Genomic DNA, 22,341 nt, shown 5'->3' with positions numbered 1-22,341 from the left:
TTTGTATATTTCAATAGAGGGACATAATGATGTACCCAAGGGGTTGATATTAGTACCAGTGTTCTTTCTGATATATTTAATGAACTGGATTGGGTATACAAAGGTACAAGTTCAAAGGTACAAGTTCAAAGCTTGCAGATGCTTATGCAAGTCAGAAATGTAGGGGGCGATTCTCCCAAAAGTGCTGAAATGGTGAGAAAACTGGTCAAGATCATGACTGCTTTTTCAGTGCAACTTCAGACCTGAATCTCCCCACTCTGCAATGCAGAGGTCACAATCCTGATTACTATTAAAACCCAGGGCCAATTTACGCCAGTGTCTGACAGCTCTGTGCGTACCCAGTGGCCCCGATCTGTCAGTTTCCGTTTGCTGGCCAGCTTGATCGCTGCCACCCCAGGACCCCCACAGTGCTGCCCCTCCTGACACCACCATGGCTCGATCACAGCCCCCCACGACAATTCCTGGGCCAGCCCTGACCACCGCCCCCCCCCCCCCCCCCCGCCCCCCCGCCCCGCAATCCCCAGGCTCCCCCTCCAGCAGTGGCTATCTCTCCCCCCCCCATCCCTGGAGTCAAAGCACCCCCCCCCCAAACTCCAGCCCAGACCAATTCCTGTGCAGAATGGCAGCAGGACCCCCCACCAATCGCCCCTAGGCCCCACCCCCTTGGCATTGCCTGATACCTGATGGGCAGTGCCATGGGGCACAGGCTGGCACTGTCAGGGTGCCTATGCCCAGGGCACCACCCAACCCCCTGGCCCCCCCCCCCCCCCTTCACTCCAGCAGGGCCTCCTGCTCATTCCCCAAACGTGGGGAACTATTCTAAACACGGAGTGAAATGCTCCTGGTGGGGTGGGAGATGCTATCAGGCCTGGCAAATTCCATGCCGGGCCTGATAATTACATTTAAAATCATTTACCTCTCTTCCTGCCGGTTTCCAGCATGGTCCCAACTGTGCCTGTTGGCTGGCTCTGGGAGACGCACTTGCTTCGGGAACACATGGGCAAATCCCACAAAATGACCAACATGCATCTCCTGAACCGACCCACCAGAAAATTTGCGAGTCACAACGGGAGAATTGCCCCCATAATAAGCAATGAAAACATCGTTAAGGAGGATCCAAGACTGGTGAAACGGCAGACTCATGGTCAATGCAATTTAGAATCATAAAATCCCACAGTGCAGAAAGAGTTCATTCGGCTTATCAGGCCTGCACCAGCTCTCCACCACTTCAGTATCGGCAATCCACCTAACCAGCACATCTTTGGACTGTGGAAGGAAACCCGCACAGACACAGGGCGAATGTGCAAACTCCACACAGTCACCCAAGGCTGGAATCGAACCCTGGTCCCTGGCACTGTGAGGCAGCAGTGCTAACCACTGTGCCACCATGCAGAGAATTACAAAATGATACATTGCAGTAAGAAGTGAAAAAGGCAACAGAAACCAAATGGCAGACTATGTAAATGTTAAAACTGCTTATGCAACAGTTTAAATATTTCCCTTACAAACAATCTCTCAATGGGTTCATTTGTTTTGACTCTATACTATTTAATCTATAACCTTGTTTAGGGCTTGTGATATATATTCATAACAAGGAAAGTATATGATGGCACATGGTCAGAATACTTGGCAACAGCTTGCAGTAAATTAAACAGTCACGGCTAATTAGTCAATCTTCTGTTTGATGGATATTGGAAGCTTGTGAAAATGTAAATAGATTTCTACCGTTTGTGAATTTAAAATTAAAACTAAAATATTCCTGTAATAAGCAAATGTTATCAGAAAATTCTTACGTAAATTCTAAGGCAGAACTCTTTATAACTTTTCTTTACTCCATCAATATGGCCAGAGAACCCCCATCTGAAGCCTGTTCAGTCATATCCATTTTTTCAAAGTGTGGACATTTCTATAAACAGCGGAAATGTGAAAGCTGGGAAAACCTATAGGAACTGCTCTGTACTCACTACATTTTGAAGTGGATTCTTTCACATTAGACACACAAACATATCTAAACAAACATGTCTAAACACAGCAATGGTTTGACTTTACATATATTTTATGCATCATGAGAGTGTTGTAATAGAAGGGATTATTTTGGACATGGCTAAAACAGTGCCACCAGATATTGCATCCAAGAGACCTGAATTATGAGACAAGAGTTCCAAGTATCTGTTAGACTTGCAGCATTCACTGTCCATCCTGAAAGCCCGGTCAGTCGAGGGAAAATAAAAATATTAAATTCCAATTTTTTTCCAAAAAAGTTTATTTTTGAATATTTATTTATCTGAACAGTAACATTCCTTAAGCACATTTATAAATTAAATATAAGGCACACATTGTTATAGAAAGTCCTCTTGAAAAATACGGACACCAACAGAAACAGCTTTATTTGTGCTTAATAGGAAAATTGGCAAGAGTTTAAAAAAATACATTTTTGATGTTTTAATGTTAAAATCACATTGCCAATAACTAGGAGTGATTTGTTTTTACGTACACATATACACACACACACATACACAAAATACAGAACGATGCATGACTAATGGAATACTACATAGTAGCTCATGGACAAAGCTCAATTTCCCTATACAAGTGCAAAGTAAAATATTGCTACTGCAATACATTTATCCATATGGTTTTAAGTGCTTTCCCCTTTGTGACCTCAGTGGATGTGTTTTCTTGAACTTAAGTGACGATGTTTATCCAAGGTTTCAGTTCTCCAGTTGAAGTAGGTACCAAGAATCGCAGTCCTTTTTTGTGTACATACTGTTCGTTAGGTATCTTCCTGGAGGCTGCATTTTGTGTAACATTTTTAGGTTCCAAACAAATTTATATTTTTGTGGTTGCTGACTGTTGCATCATCAGCTGTTTCTAAATCTTGTGAATTTTGTGAATGATTGCAAAGTTCTCCAAATTGGGCGTTGCCATTTACATCATTCAGTTTATTGGGTAAACAGTTAGAAAAATCTGTACATCTCTTTCCTGGACAATCTGTCTTGACATTGCTTGCTGCAATTGACATTTCTTCCTCAATTTCAAGGTCAACTTCAGAATTAAATGATGGTGCACTCTGATCCTTTGTTTCAGTTTGTTTCAATTTTCTTTTGTCAAAAGTCTTGATTGCCAACTGTCAGACAAAACAAAAAAGTACATAAATTAGACTAACTTAAAACAAATAAAGGGCAGCGCTAATAAACTTGCAGAACAGGCATTAAATTAGCAAAGAAGATTCAATACAGATTAAGTGAGATGGTACATTCTTTTAGGAAGAATAAGGAGACCATATATTTCTTGGGCAATAAATGTCTAAAGGAGGTAAGACCAGTGTTTCCCAAACTGGGTTCCACGGAATCTGAGGGTTTCATGGGACTCATCAGGGATTCCAGGGTAGGTTCGGTGATTTTAAATTTGAGATAAGCTCTCCTTACAGTGTAAAAAGTGTGGAATGAGTACTAGCCCTAAAGCAGCTGAGTTTAAATGTTCCATTGAAAAGAACAGGCCAGGGAGAAGATGAGTGTGTAATGTAAACAAATAGGATATACGTGGGGGTGGGGAAGTGCAGGTTCAGACATCAAAGCGAGAGGATGGTTTGAACATCAAGGGGGCACGGATCAGGGCGGGAGCGTCGGGTCTTTAAAATGGTTATGCTTTTATTTCTTTTAACTCTTTCAGTGTAAAATGTATAAAATGCTGGTTCCCAGCGCAGCGCAATTGCCCAGGGGAAGTTAGCACTTCTGGACAATTGCCAGGTAAACCAGGGAATCCAAGAAGGTTTCCCCAGCGCATCTTTGGAGTACCTCCCCAAATTTGATGCCAGGAAGTTATGGACCAAAAGAATGTTTCTTAGGGGTTCCATTGGTACTCTTGAGAGGTCAAAAGGTTCAGTGATTGGAAAACTTTGGAAAGCCCTGACCTTCCAATGAAACCTCTGACATGGTCTTTGTTGCCAAACAAATCCCCCCAAAAATGTTCAAGAACAACACCAAGAACTCTTCATTGCATTCATCAACCTGACCAAAGCATTTGATTCAGTAAATTGCAAGGTTCAATGGATTGTGTTCCAAAGATTTGGGTGTCCAAGAAACGTTGTCACAATCTTGCAACTGCTCTATGACAACTGCAACTGTCTTGATGTCTGAAACAGATGCCTTCAAAATCCATACCAACATGATTGGGCTATGTGATTGCCCCATACTATTTACAAACTAGTTGACAGCTGCTAGAGACTTCCTGAAAGGTCTGAAGCCACACTATTTTCTGGGGGTGATTTCTTCAACCATGGGTTGTAGGCAATTCAGGAGAATATGTGCCACAATTCTTTCTGCAATGGCAAAAGGGAAACACTTCAGTAGTTTCCATTGCATGGTTTATCTCCCTTTCTAAAGGTAGTTACAATTGTTCCCACTGGGAAGATCTTCGGGTCCCACCAAAGGCGTGGATTTCCACCTCTGCAAAACACATCACAGTGGGGAAAATCTCACCCACAGAATGGAAAACAGAGAAGTCATGTTCAACGTGTCTAAAACTTTGGTTAGAACATAATAGGAGCATTATTAACATTCTACATGTTATAAAAAGTATATCAAGATACTGGAGATGGTGGATTAAAGATTTAATAGCCTGATACCAGAACTTAAATGTTAAGCGTATAAGGAAGGATTGAATAGGCTGAGTCAAATTTCTTTGGAAAAAAGACTATGGGCGGAATTTTACGAGATTTTTTTCTAAGTGTCAGACGGGTGTGAAACTGGGAGAGTTTTTGGATGGGTTTTCAGGTTCAATCTCATGCACTCTGCAAAATGTTGAATTTGTCTATTTCTGGCCAGAGAGGCTGTGGGCGGGGCTTAACACGCCCGACAGCCTGTAGAGGGAGGTAGTGCGCATGTGCAGATCCCTGATGCTGCACATGCGCATTAACAGTAGCAGGGGTCTAACAGACTGAGAGAGCTTTCCAAAACAGGCTGTTCTAAAAGCCAGTGGCTTTTGCTACCAATTAAACCTGTTGGACTTTAACTTGGTGCTGTTAGACTCCTTACTGTGTTTACCCCAGCCCAATGCCGGCATCTCTACATCATGAGGCCCCTACTATTGCAGGCAGCCTTGAGCAGCCTCCACCCCCCTCCCCGCCAAAACCCAGCAGCCGCGGGGGCCCGCAGCCCGAGATGCAGCCCCCACGGCCCAAACCGATCACAACCCCCCCACTGCCCAAACCGATCGAAGTCCCCCTCCCTCCCTCCCCCATCGATCACGTGCGGAATGGCAGTGGGCCCCCTGCCCCCCCTCACTCACAGGCCCCACCCCCTGGGCACGGCCCTCATTGCCCCCACCCCCATTAACCCTGTCCCACCTCCCATTGGCCCTGTCTCCAGCACTGTCCCCCACCCCCATTAACCCTGTCCCATCTCCCATTGGCCCTGCCCCTGGCACTGCCTCCATTGGCCCTGCCCCCTGGCACTGCCCCCATTGACCCCGCCCCCAGGCACTGCTCGGTGGGCATTTCCCAGGTGCCAGTGTGACACTGCCAGTCTGGCACTGCACACGGGGCACCACCTACCTTTCCCTCGGCCTCCCCAGGGAGGGCCTCAATGGCATCCGGCTCCACTGGTGAGGCCAACATGACTGTTCCCTGTTTATGGGGAGCAGGTGTTTTTCTCCACAAAGACAAGTGAGTCCGGAAGATTGAGCGCCGGGGTCGCTAAACACATTAAAATGTACATGCAAATAAAATTCAATAAATTAACCAGCCGCTCGCACATTTCCAGCGAGGGGCTGACTGCACTGGAAATCCAGCTGCCATAAAATCCCGCCGGTTGTGAAAACTTGCACCATTCACGCTAGCCGCTTTACGCCCGATTTTACGGCATTTTCCCACGGTAAAATCCCGCCCTCAGCGGTAATTGTATAGAGTACCGCAAAGATTATGAAAGGGTCTGATAAGATAGATATAGAGGGGCTTACATTTCAAACAAGACCTGTACATGGGGCCATAAATATAACTTAGTCACTAATAAATTCAATAGGGAATTCAGAAGAAACCTCTTTACCCAGAGGGTGATGGAATGTGGAACACTCGGCAAAATAAAGAGGGATAGGAAGAGAATAACATGGATGATAAACACAAACATATGTCAGATGGGTGGATGGTCCATTTCTGTTTTATAAAACAGTTTTTTTTAACAAATTCATTAACAAGATAAATGTACACATTCATTAATTTGCATCAAATAGCTTCATGATATTATTATAATTATACAATAAGATTAATCTAATTAGGTTTCATACCTGATGGATTAAGAGTTCATCAAATTTAGGGATACTTTTATCTCTTGTTATAGTCTTCCTTAAATTCTTGGATCTACAGACGAAGTTTTAACCAAAATAACTTTAATAGCCTTAAAGAAACACACATTCAGACAAGACAGATCTTGTTTTAAAAAAAAGCAAGTCCCTCCATCCAATTTGATCTAATTCTTACAGAAACACTAATCTTACTGTCATCCTCTTGCTTCATAAGTGAGTAAGGGAACACTTAACTTTTTAACTAATGTCCTTCTCCTTTCCTTTTTCTCCATTTTGGGTTTTGCACAATAATTTTCCCAGGTCAATGAGATCAAACCATTCATGTAACCGACTACTTGCACCTTATAGCGCAAAACATGCATTCACCTGTCAATACCCAGCTAATCTGCAGAGAGTCCAGGGGTTGAATCTCCACTGTATTTCAGATTGCTGGTTAATATTGTGTGCAGCTGGATTCAACTTCCATGAGAAGCAAGTTACCAGGCCACTTAAAACACTGAATCAGAGCGAATATTTGTAACAGAACTATTTAATTAGAACAAGATATAGCTGAGAAATACTTTTCAAAGTATGAATCCAACAAAGGGAATGATGTAGTTCTGTTACAAATATTCGCTCTCCTTCAGTGTTTTAAGTGGCCTGGTCATTTGCTTCTCAAGAAAGTTGAATGCAGAATACAGATATTATATCAAAACAATTTGACCTTTTATTTGAATTATTTCATTTTTAGCCCCATATGCTTTGTGGTAGAAAGAACCAATAGCAAGATATGTGACAGAACTGCTTCATGTACGTCATTACATGATCTAAGCCAAGGGAACATACCATAAAAATGTTACCATGACATCAGCTGATAGAATGTGATTTGCAACAACGTAAACACATGGCTTTTCCATGACTCCACTTACAAGTTTCAGCAGTGACCTCAATAATATATGGAAGAACTGAAAATTTATCCCAACTGTGTGTGAAGCAGACTTCACTGTTTAGTTGTGAAGTCGGAGATGGCAATGCTCCCCATGCATACACACTCAATACCTCACCAGTTTCTAACTGCTGGTACAATCTTTCAATGGTCAAAAATAATATAAACACGTTAAAATATAAATAATGATGCAGTGTACCAAAGTTAGTTTAATTTCAAAATGTTACGTTGTGCGCGCCTTTGGGACTTGGGTTTTATTTTGCTGCCAATGCACATTCTTACCATTATAAGATGATTAACTTTGAAATAGACTTTAAAGTACAATTGTGTGCATTATGTTTTATACTCCACATTTGGGGTCATACACCTGCGCAAAGAGCCACCAACTTCATGCCAATGCTGTGATGTAAAATCGTGGCTGATGTACTTATGAGGAATTACATTTGAAACTCCAGTAAGTGATCTAAGAGGTGAGGTACTATGTTGCATAGCAATACCATAGAATCTCTACAGTGCAGGAGGCCATTTGGACCATCGAGTCTGCACTGACTCTCCGAAAGAACATCTTACCCAAGGCACGTTCCGCCCTTCCCCACATTTGGCATGGCTGATCTACCTAACCTACATATCTTTGGACACTAAGCGGCAATTAAGCATAATCAACCCACCTAACCCACACATCTTTGGACTGTGGGAGGAAACCCAGAGAGACATGGGGAGAACATGCAAACTCCTAACTCCACACAGTCATCCAAGGCCAGAATCGAACCAGAGTCCCTGGTGCGGTGAGGCAGCAGAGCTAACCACTGTGCCACCAATACATATAGAGGAAGCTCAAGACATGTTTACGGGTGATGCCTATTTTTGTGCTAATTGGCTGGTTCAGAAATTGATAAGAATTAGGCCCCCTATTATTTGTCAGAAATAAGAACAGTTAGCATCAAATTTAACATTGTGCCCAAGTTATGAAAAATCACATACATTTTAAAAATTCCTAAATGTAATGTAGTTTATAAATAATGACAATGTTAACTTCCAAGTAACTTACAAAATATAAATTATAATCTAAAATGGGCAATGCGATGTTCTGATTTGTGAACCAGCTAATCAGGATTAATCTACAAAAATTGACGACTGTTTGGGTTAGATTATGTTCAAGAAGGAGCAATCATCCTTTCACACCCACTGTCCGAATTTTCCCATCCTAGATACTTTGACACATTTGTAAGATACACCTCACTACTTTCGAAGAAAAATCCAGAAAACATTCTCTGCAAAAGATGACACGTCAAAAGTAACTTAACTGAATTAAACCTGGCACTGATAGGAGTTAACATGCACCCATTGTGAAACTACATTTCCTCCATAGAGTTACTTACTTGTTAAATTTATGAATAGACTGCACAAGCTGGATCCTTATACTGTTAGGTTCGTCAATTGCTTCTAGCTTCTTAACAAACTCATCAGCTGAAAAGCAGAATAAATAGGTTGTATTAAAAGGGAAACAAGCTAATATAACTTTCCTTATTAATTTTCTCCCCTTTCCAGAAGACATTTGCTCCTTTATTGGAGTACAGTCACCCTCTGGCTGTTCAGCCTCGAGATACCACAGCCAAGCCCAATTCTGTTCTCACCTGATGCCCACACACATGAACTTACAGCTGTGGGAACTTTGGTCAGTTTTTCCCGTTCCTGCTAACAATTATAGTATCCGTACCACAACCCGAGCAAGATCAGCAAACCAGCAAAGGGTTTGAGAAAACCCCAAAAATTAAGTTGCAGTCCAAAACAATTTTCCTTAATGATTAACTTTGAAAAACTTCTTACAGTTCTTTTTGATGTCAGTAGGTATTCGCTTCCGAAAAGCATTTCTTCGGAATACACCATCCTCCTCAGTTCCTTGAGCAGATACTGTTTCTAGGATTTTCAGAATCTCTACATTCTGGGCAGGTTAAAAACAGAAAACTAAATTTTATGCATTTTCTTTGCTTACACATATACTATTCTTTAGTATTCAATCAATCTGCATTGAATCTGGAATTGCTTATATAGCTTTAAGAGTACTGTAAAATTGATATAGAACATAGAACATTACAGCGCAGTACAGGCCCTTCGGTCCTTGATGTTGCGCCGACCAGTGGTACCAATCTAAAGCCCCTCTAATCTACACTATTCCAATATCATCCATATGTTTATCCAATAACCACTTGAACGTTCTCAACGTTGACGAGTCCACCACTGCTGCAGGCAGGGCATTCCACGCCCTTACTACTCTCTGAGTAAAGAACCTACCTCAAACATCTGTCCTATATCTTTGATTGATTGATCTTAGGTTGATTGGCCATGCTAAAAAATTGCCCCTTAGTGTCCTGGGATGCATGGATTAGCGGGTAAAATATGTAGGGATATGGGGGTAGGGCCTGGGTGGGATTGTGGTCGGTGCAGACTCGATGGGCCAAATGGCCTCTTTCTGTACTGTAGGATTTCTATGATTCTATCCCTCACCCCTCAATTTAAAGCTATGTCCCCTCGTGCTAGCCAACACGATCCGAGGAAAAAGGCTCTCACTATCCACCCTATCTAATCCTCTGATCATCTTGTATGCCTCTATTAAGTCACCTCTTAACCTTCTTCTCTCTAACGAAAACAACCTACAGCCCCTCAGCCTTTCCTCATACGATTTTCCCACCATACCAGGCAACATCCTGGTAAATCTCCTCTGCACCCTTTCCAACACTTCCACATCTTTCCTATAATACGGCGACCAGAACTGTACGCAATACTCCAAATGCGGCCGCACCAGAGTTTTGTACAGTTGCAGCATGACCTCCTGGCTCCAAAACTCAATCCCTCTACCAATAAAAGCTAACACACCGTACGCCTTCTTAACAACCCTATCAACCTGGGTGCCAACTTTCAGGGATCTATGTACATGGACACCCAGATCCCCCTATGGACAAAGACAAACACAAGAACATAGAAACAAGGAGGAGATTATTCAGCCCCTCTGCCTTTCAACTGGACCATGGCTGATTAGTACCCCAGCTCCATTTGCCCCGCTTTTCTCTTTATCTCTTCAAATGTTTGCCGAACAATAATTTGTTTATCTCAAGTTTTGAAAGTTTCAATTGGCTCTGCATCCACAGCCTTTTTGAACAAGGATTTTCCAGATTTGCCCTACCCTTTTTGTGAAAGTGCTTTTTGATTTCATGCTTTAGAAAGCCTACTTCTAATTTTAAGTTTGGGCCCCTTTGTTCTGGATGTTTCCACCAATGGAAGTAGTTTATCTGAATCTATCAAATTATTTTATAATTTTAAAGACCTTGATTATATCGCCCCTCAATCTTTAAAACACAAGGGAAGGCAAGCTTCAGCAACCCTTCATCATTTCACCCTCATTAACAACAACTTGCATTTATATATTGCCTTTAACATAGTAAAACATCCCAGTATGCTTCACAGGAGCATTTTCGAACAGTTTAAGGCCAACATTCAATTAACCCTTCTCATTATTTTTTGTAAGTACTAGGCTTTAGATCCTAGGGGAGCATCAATCTCACATCTCACCAGAGAACATTCTCTTTAACTATCAACTCCCCCATCTTGCATTCTTATCTCCCATCTCCCAAACAACTGGTAACCAATGTCTTGTGGTATTTGTAAAATTCTAATGCCATTTCTAGCAGGAATAGGAGAGATAATATTTGTCTGTCTTTTTTGTCCGCAAAATAGATAACTTCACACTTCTCTACATTGAACTCCATCAGCCATGAACGGAAATCTTTGAATACTAAACAACACACAAACTGAAATTCTCTTAATGGAATCTGGTAAAGTATAGAATGACACTTCTGCTCTATATTCAAATTCTGGAAACTGGAATGTAGATCTGATAGACCGAGTGATTAAATTAATTAACGGTTGCAAAAATAGGTTGCCAGCTGCTTAGACACAAAACTTACAATATGAACGCCAAAAAGGATTTACTATTGAATCAAAACATTTATAGAAATGTAAAAGTTAAAATCTTAGGTTAGCAGTCAATTGGCAATAAATAATTCAATACTAGCCTGCAACAAGATGATATGCAGCGTTTCTGATACAGCCTCTGAAATATTTTTTAAGCTATCAAACACCATGGAATGAAAGGAAATTAAATTAGTCAATTTACCAACTGCTGACAGTATAGTATAAGACCACTGTGTGACAGAAAAACAACCCCGCAGTGCAATATTCATATTTAATGATTCAACAACTGAAGTACAAGATCCAAATTAAATTTGGTCAAACCAGATGTGCAGTAAAGAATGTGTAGAAGTAATCTCAAACATGGAGTAAATAGTAAATTACTTCTACAAATGAGATTTGCTGCAAAGAAAAACTACAGTCACCGTTTAATAAACTATAAGGATCACCTGTCAATTCTCATTAAATTATTCCATTTATATAGTGAATAGCTTATATAATTTCCATGGTAAATAGATATTCCAGTCAAGCTTATCTGGCTGTTTTTCCCACCCAGCTTCGGTGAATGCTGAATCCCTGAACAGTGCCATTTACTCAAGATTGTAATTTGTTCTTAGAATTGAATTTCAAGCCAGCTTTAGTGAAAAGTCAATAAACTATGGTCATACAATTTCTCATGTGTATACACTTTTGCCAGTGAACAAATTTGCATTGGCAACCTTTCAAACTGAAACTAATGTCAAATGACAAGTCCAAGGAGAGAGGATTTTTTTTTTACAAAAATACATTTGTATTTTGCTTAGAAAAGAAAATTCCAAATTGGACCATTGTTCAGCACATTCTGTCCTTTGAAGAATATTTTTGCTCTGGAAGGACAAAGTGAAAAAAAACTCATGAACAATGAAATCAAATTAATGGACTGGTATAGATTTTGCTAATGTTATATAGGAAGAATACTTTTATTTCCAACAAATTATCCAAAATATTACCCCATCAGTAGGTAACTGGTTTTCATCCGATCCCTTTTCATTAATTGATGTTGGTCTGATCTTTTCATTTACATTTATTGTGAATGATAGTTCATGTAGATAGGCAGCACCTACATCAATTTGGGAAGCACAATTGCTTGGAACAGAGAGGTTTCTCCCCAGTACAGACTGGGGAGTTGGAAGATGCAAAATTGAGCTAAACCTGTGGCACTACTAGTGGCAGCGGCAATCACAGCGCAACAAGCTTAAACCACCAGTTTCGATTGCTAATGTGGACATTACAATTTAAAAGCATGATAAAAAAAAGTGACAACAGGCAAGATTTCATAGGCAGAATTTTTTTTAAAATATTATAACTGGGAGAAAAAAGCCAGAGGGCATGGGTTAAGGGTGAAAGGAGAAAAGTTTAAAGGGAATATTAGGGGGGGCTTCTTCACACAGAGAGTGGTGGGAGTGTGGAATGAGCTGCCGGATAAAGTGGTAAATGCGGGGTCACTTTTAACATTTAAGAAAAACTTGGACGGGTTCATGGATGAGAGGGGTGTGGAGGGATATGGTCCAAGTGCAGGTCAGTGGGACTAGGCATAAAATGGTTCGGCACAGACAAGAAGGGCCAAAAGGCCTGTTTCTGAGCTGTAATTTTCTATGGTTCTATAAGAAAAATAAGGTTCCAAATTAAATAGTCCTTTTCCACATTTTCTGAAACTCATCATCTACATTCATATCCAAACATGGACTAACCACTATTTGTTGAAAATGCAAAGGGTACTTTTTGTTTTGCTGCACTTGAAAGGAATGTATAGAAAATGGTCCCTCTGAATAGCTTTATTATTACATATACATGAGGTTCAGAACCAGGCCATTTGGCCATTCGAGCCTGTTCCACTATTCAACAAGATCATGACTGATCTGATTATGGCCTTAACCCAATATTCCACCTACCCCGATAACCTTCAATTCCCTTGTTATTCAATAATCTCCCTTTTTAATCAAAAATCTATCTACCTCTGCCTTAAAATGTTCAGTGACCCTGCCTCTACCGCTCTCTCTATAAATCATTTCCCATAAGCAGATTCAATAGTAACTTCCAAAGGGAATTGGTTGTACACATGAAAAAGAAACATTGGAAAGAACAGGGGAGTGGGACGAATTGGATAGTTACTGAGAACCAGCACAGGCAAGATGGTTTGAAGGACCTCCTTCCGCATGATTCATTAGAAGTTAAATGTCAGTTTCAAATTTGTACCTTTCCACAGACTTCCTCAGCACAATCTACTGGTGTGCACTGTTGTTTATTTCGCAAATTGATTGATGCTCCATTGCACAAAAGTAGATTCACAAGAGCTTCACGTTTTCCCTTTACAGCCTCGTGCAGAGCAGTATTTCCTTGGTTGTTGGCAAGATTAACAGAGGCACCGTGCTGAGATTTTCCAAAGTAAACAGACATTAGAAACATTCACCAAGTCTCAGGACAATATATACATACATAAACAGCAAAGACAGAAAACACAGACAAGGACTTCAGTATTCTTTTCCAATAGTGGTGGTGCAGTGGCTTTACTACTAGCAAGGATGTTTATTGCTGGACCATAAACAACTATTTTGAAAATAATGGCATTCGTGACACTGTGTCAAATAGAAATATTTCTCTGACCTTTACACAGCAGCAAGTTATAATTGGATGGGAAAAGTGATGAAAAATTGCTGAGAACATATGCTTTTGAGATTCAAAAGGTGGAAAACAGGAAGGGGGTTGTGCAAAGATGGGATAAAAAAGGTGCATGCACTCATAACAAGTCAACAGAGTTCTTAAGAAGAACCAGCTTGTATTTATGTACCTTTCACATTCTGAAAATATCGCAAAAGCTTCATAGCCAATAATACTTTAAGTGTAGTCAATGTAGGGAAACATGACAGCCAATTTGAAACTGATAATGCATTTTCGTGGTGCTGCTTGAAAGAGAACCGTCAGCCCTGAAACCAGAAGGATTCTCCTACTCTCCTTTAAGAGTTCTATGGGTTACATCTACTTCAAGTGATAAATGAGGCCAAGGTTGAACAGGTCACCTGAAAGATAGCGTAGCATTCCATCAGTACTGCACAGAAGTGTCAGTCTAGATGGTGCACTGATGTCTATCAAGTGGGGGCTTGGACCTATAACATTCTGACCCGAAGTGAATGCTACCAATCGAGTCAAGCTGTACAAATAAACTGATATTTTTCACATTAACATAAAAACTAATTTAATAGCATTAGAAAAACAACCGCAACACTTAGAGCTGGGCAAAGTGGTGTTCTTACCTCCAGCAACAACTCTGCAATTTCCAGATGTCCTTGGAGACAGGCATGCAGCAATGATGTATTACCGTACAAATCTTTCTTATTCAATTTTGCATTATAATTCAGCAAGTGTTTAACTATCTGTTTAAGAAAGCACAATATTTATAATTTTAATTACTTAAATACAATTCAATATTTTAATATAAAGGACATTCCAAGGATATATATCTTATAAAGCAAAGGACAGAATTCTGAGACTAAGTCCATGGTAGACGTGGGGTGGGGGAAGTTTCCTGCTGGGGAGACAAGGCAGGGAATCTTGCCATATCTTCCAGCCCTGACCTCATTAATTACACATCTAGGGTTTTGCAACTTCTCCTGTGGCAAAGTGCCATATTTAACAAGTACCCAACATCACTGACCCACCTTTTAAGAAAGAAGGTGGACCTCCTGAAGAAAGAAGATGGATCTCCGGGAACACTGAGGCTGGAAGATGAACCTTCCTGATGACAGTGAAACTGAAAGATCCACCTGATAAATGCTTCCCCCACCCACTGCTGTGGTATTCCAGGGTCCAGGGTCGCTGGTGGCCTCCATCCTGAAATCCAGAGGCAGCAACAGGCATTTTTCAGGTAAGTCACGAATGCTGCATATCGTATTGTTCCAGACATATTCTGAACCAGCATGTTTTCCTGTTGGCATTGTGGAAAATCTGGCATGGAGTGGGGGAGATTCCAGTCAGGCTTTCTGCATCCCATTAGTGGGATACAAATCAGTTTCACACCAGCCACCAGTGGAATTCTCAATCCGCCATGGCAGGCATCAGTGGAAGATCCCAAAGGAACATCATGGTGATATAAGATTTTTGGCCTTCTAGGTGAATTCTCTCCCCCTCCTCCTGCAACGGAACCTACCAGTGGGGTATGGAAGAATTAATGATCTTTAACAAAATAGAGAAACAAAAATATCTTGGGGTGCAAAGACTTTGATCTTTAGACGGTGGGTGTGAAGCTAGAATAGGCCATAAAATACAAATGGTGTACTGAATTTCATATATATAATATATATATATCTCGGAATACAAGAGAAAAAAAGGTGATGCTAAATTTGTACTAAGTATTGATTACAGAACAGATTTAACATCACATGTAGTTTTGGGGATCCCATTATAGAAGGGATATTAGAATAATGGTAAGGATACGGCAGATTTCACTGGAATGATAATGGGCAAGAGAAGTTATTACTTTGAAGCAGGTTCCAAAGTTGATGCTTTTTCCACAGGAACAGAGAAGGTCAAGACGGAATGTAATAGAAGTTTGGAAAATGAATGGTTTGGAGAGAGCAAGTAGTGAAAACTGCTTTCACAGGTTTACAGATTGGTAACAAGCAAGTATAGACTCCCAGACTCCTATTTATTGACTACAGCTCAGCCTTCAACACCATTATCCCAACAAAACTCATCTCCAAACTCTGTGGCCTAGGGCTCGGCTCCTCCCTCTGTGACTGGATCCAAGACTTCCTAACTCACATTCCGCAATCAGTAAGGATAGGCAATGGCACCTCCTCCACGATTATCCTCAACACTGGTGCCCCGCAAGGATGTGTCCTCAGCCCCTTACTATATTCCTTATATACTTATGACCGTGTGGCTGAATTCCGCTCCAACTCCATTTTCAAGTTTGCTGATGACACCACCTTAATGGGGGTCGGATCTCAAAACATTGACAAGACGGAATACAGGAAAGCGATACAGAATCTAGTGAAATGGTGCAACAACAATAAACTCTCCCTCAACGTCAGTAAAACAAAGGAGATGGTCATTGACTTCAAGAAACATAGTGGGGGACATGATGAAGTGGAATTAGTCGAGAGCTTTCTATGTGTCCAGATCACGAACAACCTGTCCTGGTATCTCCACGCCGATGCTATAGTTAAGAAAGCCCACCAGCTAAAGATATTCAGCATGCCCGCTACAACTCTTACCAATTTTTACAGATGCACAATGGAAAGCATCTTTTCCAGATGTATCATAGCTCGGTATGGCTCCTGCACTGTCCAAAACCACAAGAAGCTACAAAGGATTGAGAATGTAAGCCCAGTCCATCACGCAAGCCAGCCTCTCATCCATTGACTCCATCTACACTTCCCACTGCCTCAGAAAAGCAGCCAGCATAATCAAGGACCCTATGCACCCCAGACACTCTCTCTTCCACCTTCTTCCATCGGGAAAAAGATACAAAAGTCTGAGATCACGTACTGACCGACTCAAGAATAGCTTCTTCCCTGCTGCCTTTTGAATGGACCTACCTTATATTAAGTTGATCTTTCTCTACACCCTAGCTATGACTAACATTATATTCCACACCCTCTCTTTTCCTTTTCCCCTATGTAATCTATGAATGGTATGATTTGTCTGTTTAGCGCGCAAGAAACAATACTTTTCACTGTATCCCAATAAATGTGACAATAATAAATCAAATCAAAGATTAGAATTAGAGGAATGAAAACAGACATCAGAAGAGTTCCTTTCACACAAAAACATTTTGGAATCTTGAATGGTTCACCTACTGAGGCAGAGACTATTATTTCAAAATAAATTTGATAGGAATTTAAAAACTAACAGAAGGGCAAGGGAAATGTAATTAGAGTACATAACTCAAGGTGAAGAGCTAGCATTGGCACAGCTATACTGGGCCAAACGGCCTTCTGCTGCACTCGGAATTCTAGAATTTCAGGTCGTGTTCACTGGACAACAAAATAATTCCATTATTTAAACATATTTTCTTTCATTTTTAAAACTTTTAGTTCCAATCACTGACTGACTAAACAGTGAAAATAGTTAAAACGCATATAAAAGAAATTTGCTAAAACATGGAATTCAGTCTTAGCATTTTGTTATGCTTATTGATCAGTAAATTACCATTGAAGCTTGGATTGCAACAGAAAAGGGAGAAGTGCAACATTTATACATTTGTTTTTAAATACGCAGCCATCAATTTCTAACAAAGTATTGGCCTTTTCAAAACCGAACAGTGACTCTTATAAAGTGCCTAGTGAATATATGCTGAACACTTATAAACTCCCAGAATGTTTTCCATTAAAGATTGTTGTCAATCATAATTAAAAGGGTTCTTGGGCTGGAGAGTATATTTGTCTACCTTGCATGTAGCATTGAATAGAGATTATATCTACTAGAGTAAATCTTTGGAAAGGACCAAGAACATTACATCTTATGTTGGATATATCTGATGAACTAAATTTAGATTTTTAAATTATTTTGCGAGAGTCACATGTACAAATATCAGGGGTAAGGCAGGTCAATAATTATACAGATTTGTTAAAGAAAGAGATGCAGTACATTATTAATGAGCTCAGCACTTAATTTCTCTTCTAAATCAAATTACATAGTTTGCAATCAGTCAATCAAAAAGAAAAGAACCAGTTTAGCACCTTTCATGACCTCAGCACAGAGCCAGGACAAGTGCTTGACAGACAATTAAATACTTTTGATCTGTAGTCACTGCTGTAATGTCAGAATCGTGATAAACAATGTGAACACAGTAAGGTTTCAGGTATAGCAATGAAATAAAGAACCAGATCATCTGTTTTGTGTGTTGATTAAGGGGTAAATATAGGCCAGGACATTGAAGAATTCCCCTACTCCTCTTCAAAAAGTATCTTGCTATCATTCAAGTTCCCCCAAGAGGTAGCTTTCTTTTACCATCTCATCTGAAAGCCTGCACCTCTGACAGGACAGTGCTTTCCAAGCACTGCACTGAAGTGAGTGCCTAGATTATGGTGCTTAAGCCTGGAGTGGGGCTTTCTGACTCAGCTACTACTTACCAAAGATTGACACCAGGTTGACTACTTGCCTTTGGCACGGCAGCATAGTGGTTAGCACTGCTGCCTCACAGCGCCAGGGACCCAGGTTCGATTCCCGGCTTGGGTGACTCTGGCGTTTGCACGTTCTCCCAGTGTCTGCGTGGGTTTCCTCTGGGTGCTCCGGTTTCCTCCCACAGTCCAAAGTTGTGCGGGTTAGGTTGATTGGCTGTGCTAAATTGTCCGTTCATGTTAAGGAGATTAGCAGGTTAAATATATGGGGTTACGGAGATAGGGCCTGGGTGGGATCGTTGTCGCTGCAGGTTTGATGGGCCGAATGGCCTCCTTCTGCACTGTAGGGATTCTATGATTCTAAATTTCCTGCCCAGCTATGACCGTGTCAGAACCCAAGGTTTCCCACGCAGGCCATGCGCAAGTCGGCCCCTTTAAATTTTTTTGTGTGGCCACACATTCATGATAACCTAAAGAGGCTGTGTATTTAAATAAATCACCCACACACTGCAAAAAAAAAGGAGGGCACATAGCCTGGCCATAGATAAGTTTTTGAACTTAATTTCAAACAGGACAAACATTACCAAAATTATGTGAGAGAATATGTGGAAGGATAACATATGGAAGAGACTTTCAGTCTATTCCTGCCACAGACAGTCTTGATTTTCTTGTAATGTGCACTCTATGCAACTTACCTGATCTTTTGCAGGGGAAAAATACAGATATATCTTGAAAGATTAAATTCTATGAAATGCAGCATAACCATGTTCAAAGATGATAAAACACCTTATTCAACCGTGACCAGTTGATTCCACACGAGCAGTAAATCAACGTGTGTTTAGCACGTCAGAAAAAAAAAGAGAAAAATCTGCAAACTGCTTTATAACTAAAAGCAAAGCATCATTCATGCCAATTTCACTTCATATTTTTATATAGTCAATTTGAAACGGTCTTGGTGATCTATCTAACCTTTCTGCTGCAGTAGCAGGGTCTAATATATCCAGGGTTAATGTGGGTCTGATTGCAGGGTCACCCACACAGTGATGTAAGAAGTCTCAAGATCCAGAGCCAGGGTCAGTCTAGGAGATGCATAAAGACCTAGGATGGAGTCAACTCCATACCTGTATCCTCTGCTGTATGCATATGGTTAGGAGTTGTTAATAAAGAATTGCTGTTAATATACTCAAGATTATGGTGTCCAAAGCAGGATTTTTCACGGTGCAGAGTCTGGATCAAAAATCCTTATCCTCACAAGAGTGCAGTAAACCCAAGGAAAAGGAAATCTTTAACAGATTCTTAACTGAAACAAACTCCCAACTGAAGCCACAGATGCTGAAAAAATTCACCAAAAGGAAAAAGCTCCAGAGAGAGAAGAGCCCAAAAGCTAAAAAGTAAAAGTTTTTCTTCAGCATAAGGCTCCACTGAATTTCCCTTGGAAGTCCAGCTTCAGCAAGCAGCGTTCACAGCCTTCCAGGGGCATAGGGCAACTTGACCCCCCTTGCAGCAGCCCCCCCCCCCCCCACCCCCGCCAAACATCTTAATCAGGCCCCGTCCCCTCCCAGTCTCCTCCCCTCTGAGACCACCCCCACAGCAACACCCTCCCACCCAGGTCCCCTATTCAGGCCATGCATCTTAGCAGTGCCAATGGTGCAATGCCCCCTTAGCACTGACACCCTGGCTTAATGCTTTGGGCCTCAAGGGGGAGGTCAAGGAGGTAGGTCCAGTGGTTTTTTTTGCCCCCCTGCTGCGACAAAACAACAGGGGAAGGGTCCCTCAAGGGTCCTGGGAGTTTGGTGAGCTCGGGCTGAGGGCAAGGAGTTGACCTCGCCACTCTCCTCTGGGATGGGGGCTTGTGGATGAGCTGCCCTTCTAGCCCTGGAAGACTTGAAGATCATCCCTAGCATGGGGATTTCAGGCAGCCCTGTGATAAACGTCTGCATTCATGCCCGTCAGCTGTGAAAATTCTGAAGTGGCTAGGTCACTTTAATCTCCATGCCCCCTGGTGATCTGGCAGGCTTTTAAATCATTGCAGCACTCCATTCTGCAGTAGAGATTTCCGTTTCTCCCTGTCAGAAGCTGCAGGTGTGAGCAGCTCCCTTTAAAGTCCTCTGACACAGAAGAGATGCCAATCTTACCTGGGTGGGGAGGGGGTTCCATTCTGCACAGCTGTGAACACCCCCATTGTATGCACACAGCTTTGATTTGAAGTTGAAGTTTCCTGGAAAGCTGAAACCTTTGAAACCCTCTCTATTCCACTGGAAAGCCCTGATCTGTTAATTTTAAAGTTCAGCACTTTGAGAGAGGCCTCCTTTGACAGCTGTGTTGATTTTCTTTTCCCTTTGCACTGAAATGTATTTCAAGTACCTCCACTGACACTAACTGAAATGTTGACATTCACACTAAGCCTGATTGACAGCCTGTGGTTTTTTTGAAAAGAATGCGGTTTGCAGAAGAGGAAGTTAAACCAACCGAGAATGTTGTAAATGGCAATGTATAATGGCAATAATATTGGAATAGCAATAGTAAGGTCTGGTACATTCACAGTTAATGTGGGACTGAGTACAATACTGCCCACATAGTGATTTAAGGCAGCACATGACCCAGAACCAGAGTCAGTCTCGGGATGGACAGAGATATGTAAAGACCTAGAATGAGATCAGTCCCACACCTGGCACAATTGACAAAACCATACTTGAAAAAGATCATTTTATACTGCTTTGTTCCTGATTTTGGGGTTTTTTTTGCAGGCCGTTTACCAGAGGCCCTGGCACTCTGTTCATTGCCAACATTAGCACTGCTCTATCCTGAGCTAGTGCTCTCTCTGACAGATTCAGAAGCGAGATCCTGGTTGTTAGGCCATTAGTGTCTCTGACCCTCTCTTTTGTGTAACAAAACAATCTATGTCAATATGAACGGAGAAAGAACGGCTACAACAATAACTTAACAACAATAATGATAATAGTGACTTTAAAATGGGTATTCTGGCTGAGAGCTAAGCATGCTGGAATTTTTGGTCAACTTATAGATTAAAACCAGATGCAGGTCGCAAAGAGACTCTGGTCTGGGAGCTGTGATCTGAAGCTTCCTGTGTTGGTCAGATCAGGGAAGTTGTTTACATTAACTGAGACACCATGGCTCCGATTTTTATGGCTGCTATGTATGGGACATGTAAAATGAGCTAAAGCATCATGGCTTCGTTCAAAAGTAATTTCACTGGATGTTCGAGCCATGTGATCGGTTTCTGATTACACAGTTGGCTGGATGACACAGAATCTTCTGGAAGCAAGTGGAGAATTGTGGATAAAAGACACAAGTTCTTTGTTTGGCAGCGATAACTCCAAGAGATCAACCATCGCAACAAGATCTTGTACCCTGAAGGACACTTCAGAGAGAACAAGAAGATAGATTCTACATAGAGGATATTTCTTGGCCAAGGTTTTCCTAAACTCGGTAGTATCTATTTTCAGTTAAATAGTTAAAGTTAATGTTCAGTTAAAGTTAAAGTTCAGCAAAGAGTTAATGAGTTGCAACTGTTTATGTTTGAGTTGGTACTAGAAGTGTTAACTAAATAAATAAATAAATAATCGAATTACTGTCCTTGGTTGGCTCGTTAAACTGGAATGCTTGGAAGGAGTTTAAATTAAAGCTGTAATAACAGTCTACAATCGGCTTACCAGAAAGAGAAAGAAAATTGGCACTAAGTGAAGTGCTGCTAAGTGCATGTATGTACAGGATGCTAGGTGCAAAGTGACCTGTTTATTCTTGCCTCATGGGAACATACACTGCACTGCAGCAAGAACTTGCCCAGAGAAAAAATGGAAAAAATGTCAAGTGATCCTTGGGAATCACTTTTGACGACCCATTTTTCAACATCCCACAACCCACGCGCAGGTTGTGACTCCTACTTTGAAAAACACTGCTCTACTGATTATATGTATATAATTGGGAGTTGTTAAAAAGACTTGTTTATGTAATGAACGCCTACTTCATGGTTTCCAAAGGAAGATTTTTCAGTTGCAACATTATCTTTAAAAACTTCCATCATATCCA

At 41.2% G+C, this 22,341-nt stretch overlaps 1 protein-coding gene across 4 annotated transcripts in view; it reads right to left on the bottom strand.

Moving 5' to 3' along the window:
• Positions 1-854: 854 nt before the first annotated feature.
• The window catches only part of ankrd27 (ankyrin repeat domain 27 (VPS9 domain)), an 85,533-nt gene continuing 64,046 nt past the window's right edge, over positions 855-22,341 (bottom strand). For all 4 annotated transcript variants that reach the window (XM_078210765.1, XM_078210768.1, XM_078210766.1 and 1 more), the window contains exons 24-29: positions 14,482-14,601; positions 13,427-13,600; positions 9,053-9,167; positions 8,605-8,692; positions 6,283-6,355; positions 855-3,127 (exon numbers count right to left, since the gene is read on the bottom strand). In XM_078210765.1, coding sequence (XP_078066891.1) covers positions 2,813-3,127; positions 6,283-6,355; positions 8,605-8,692; positions 9,053-9,167; positions 13,427-13,600; positions 14,482-14,601 — 885 coding nt within the window. In that variant the 3' untranslated portion in view covers positions 855-2,812. The remainder of the gene's footprint in view (positions 3,128-6,282; positions 6,356-8,604; positions 8,693-9,052; positions 9,168-13,426; positions 13,601-14,481; positions 14,602-22,341) is intronic.

Source organism: Mustelus asterias, chromosome 4, assembly GCF_964213995.1.
Source record: "Mustelus asterias chromosome 4, sMusAst1.hap1.1, whole genome shotgun sequence".
Taxonomy (NCBI): Eukaryota; Metazoa; Chordata; class Chondrichthyes; order Carcharhiniformes; family Triakidae; genus Mustelus; species Mustelus asterias.
Note: the sequence above shows the minus strand (reverse complement) of the source record. Positions and strands in the feature narration are given on the sequence as shown.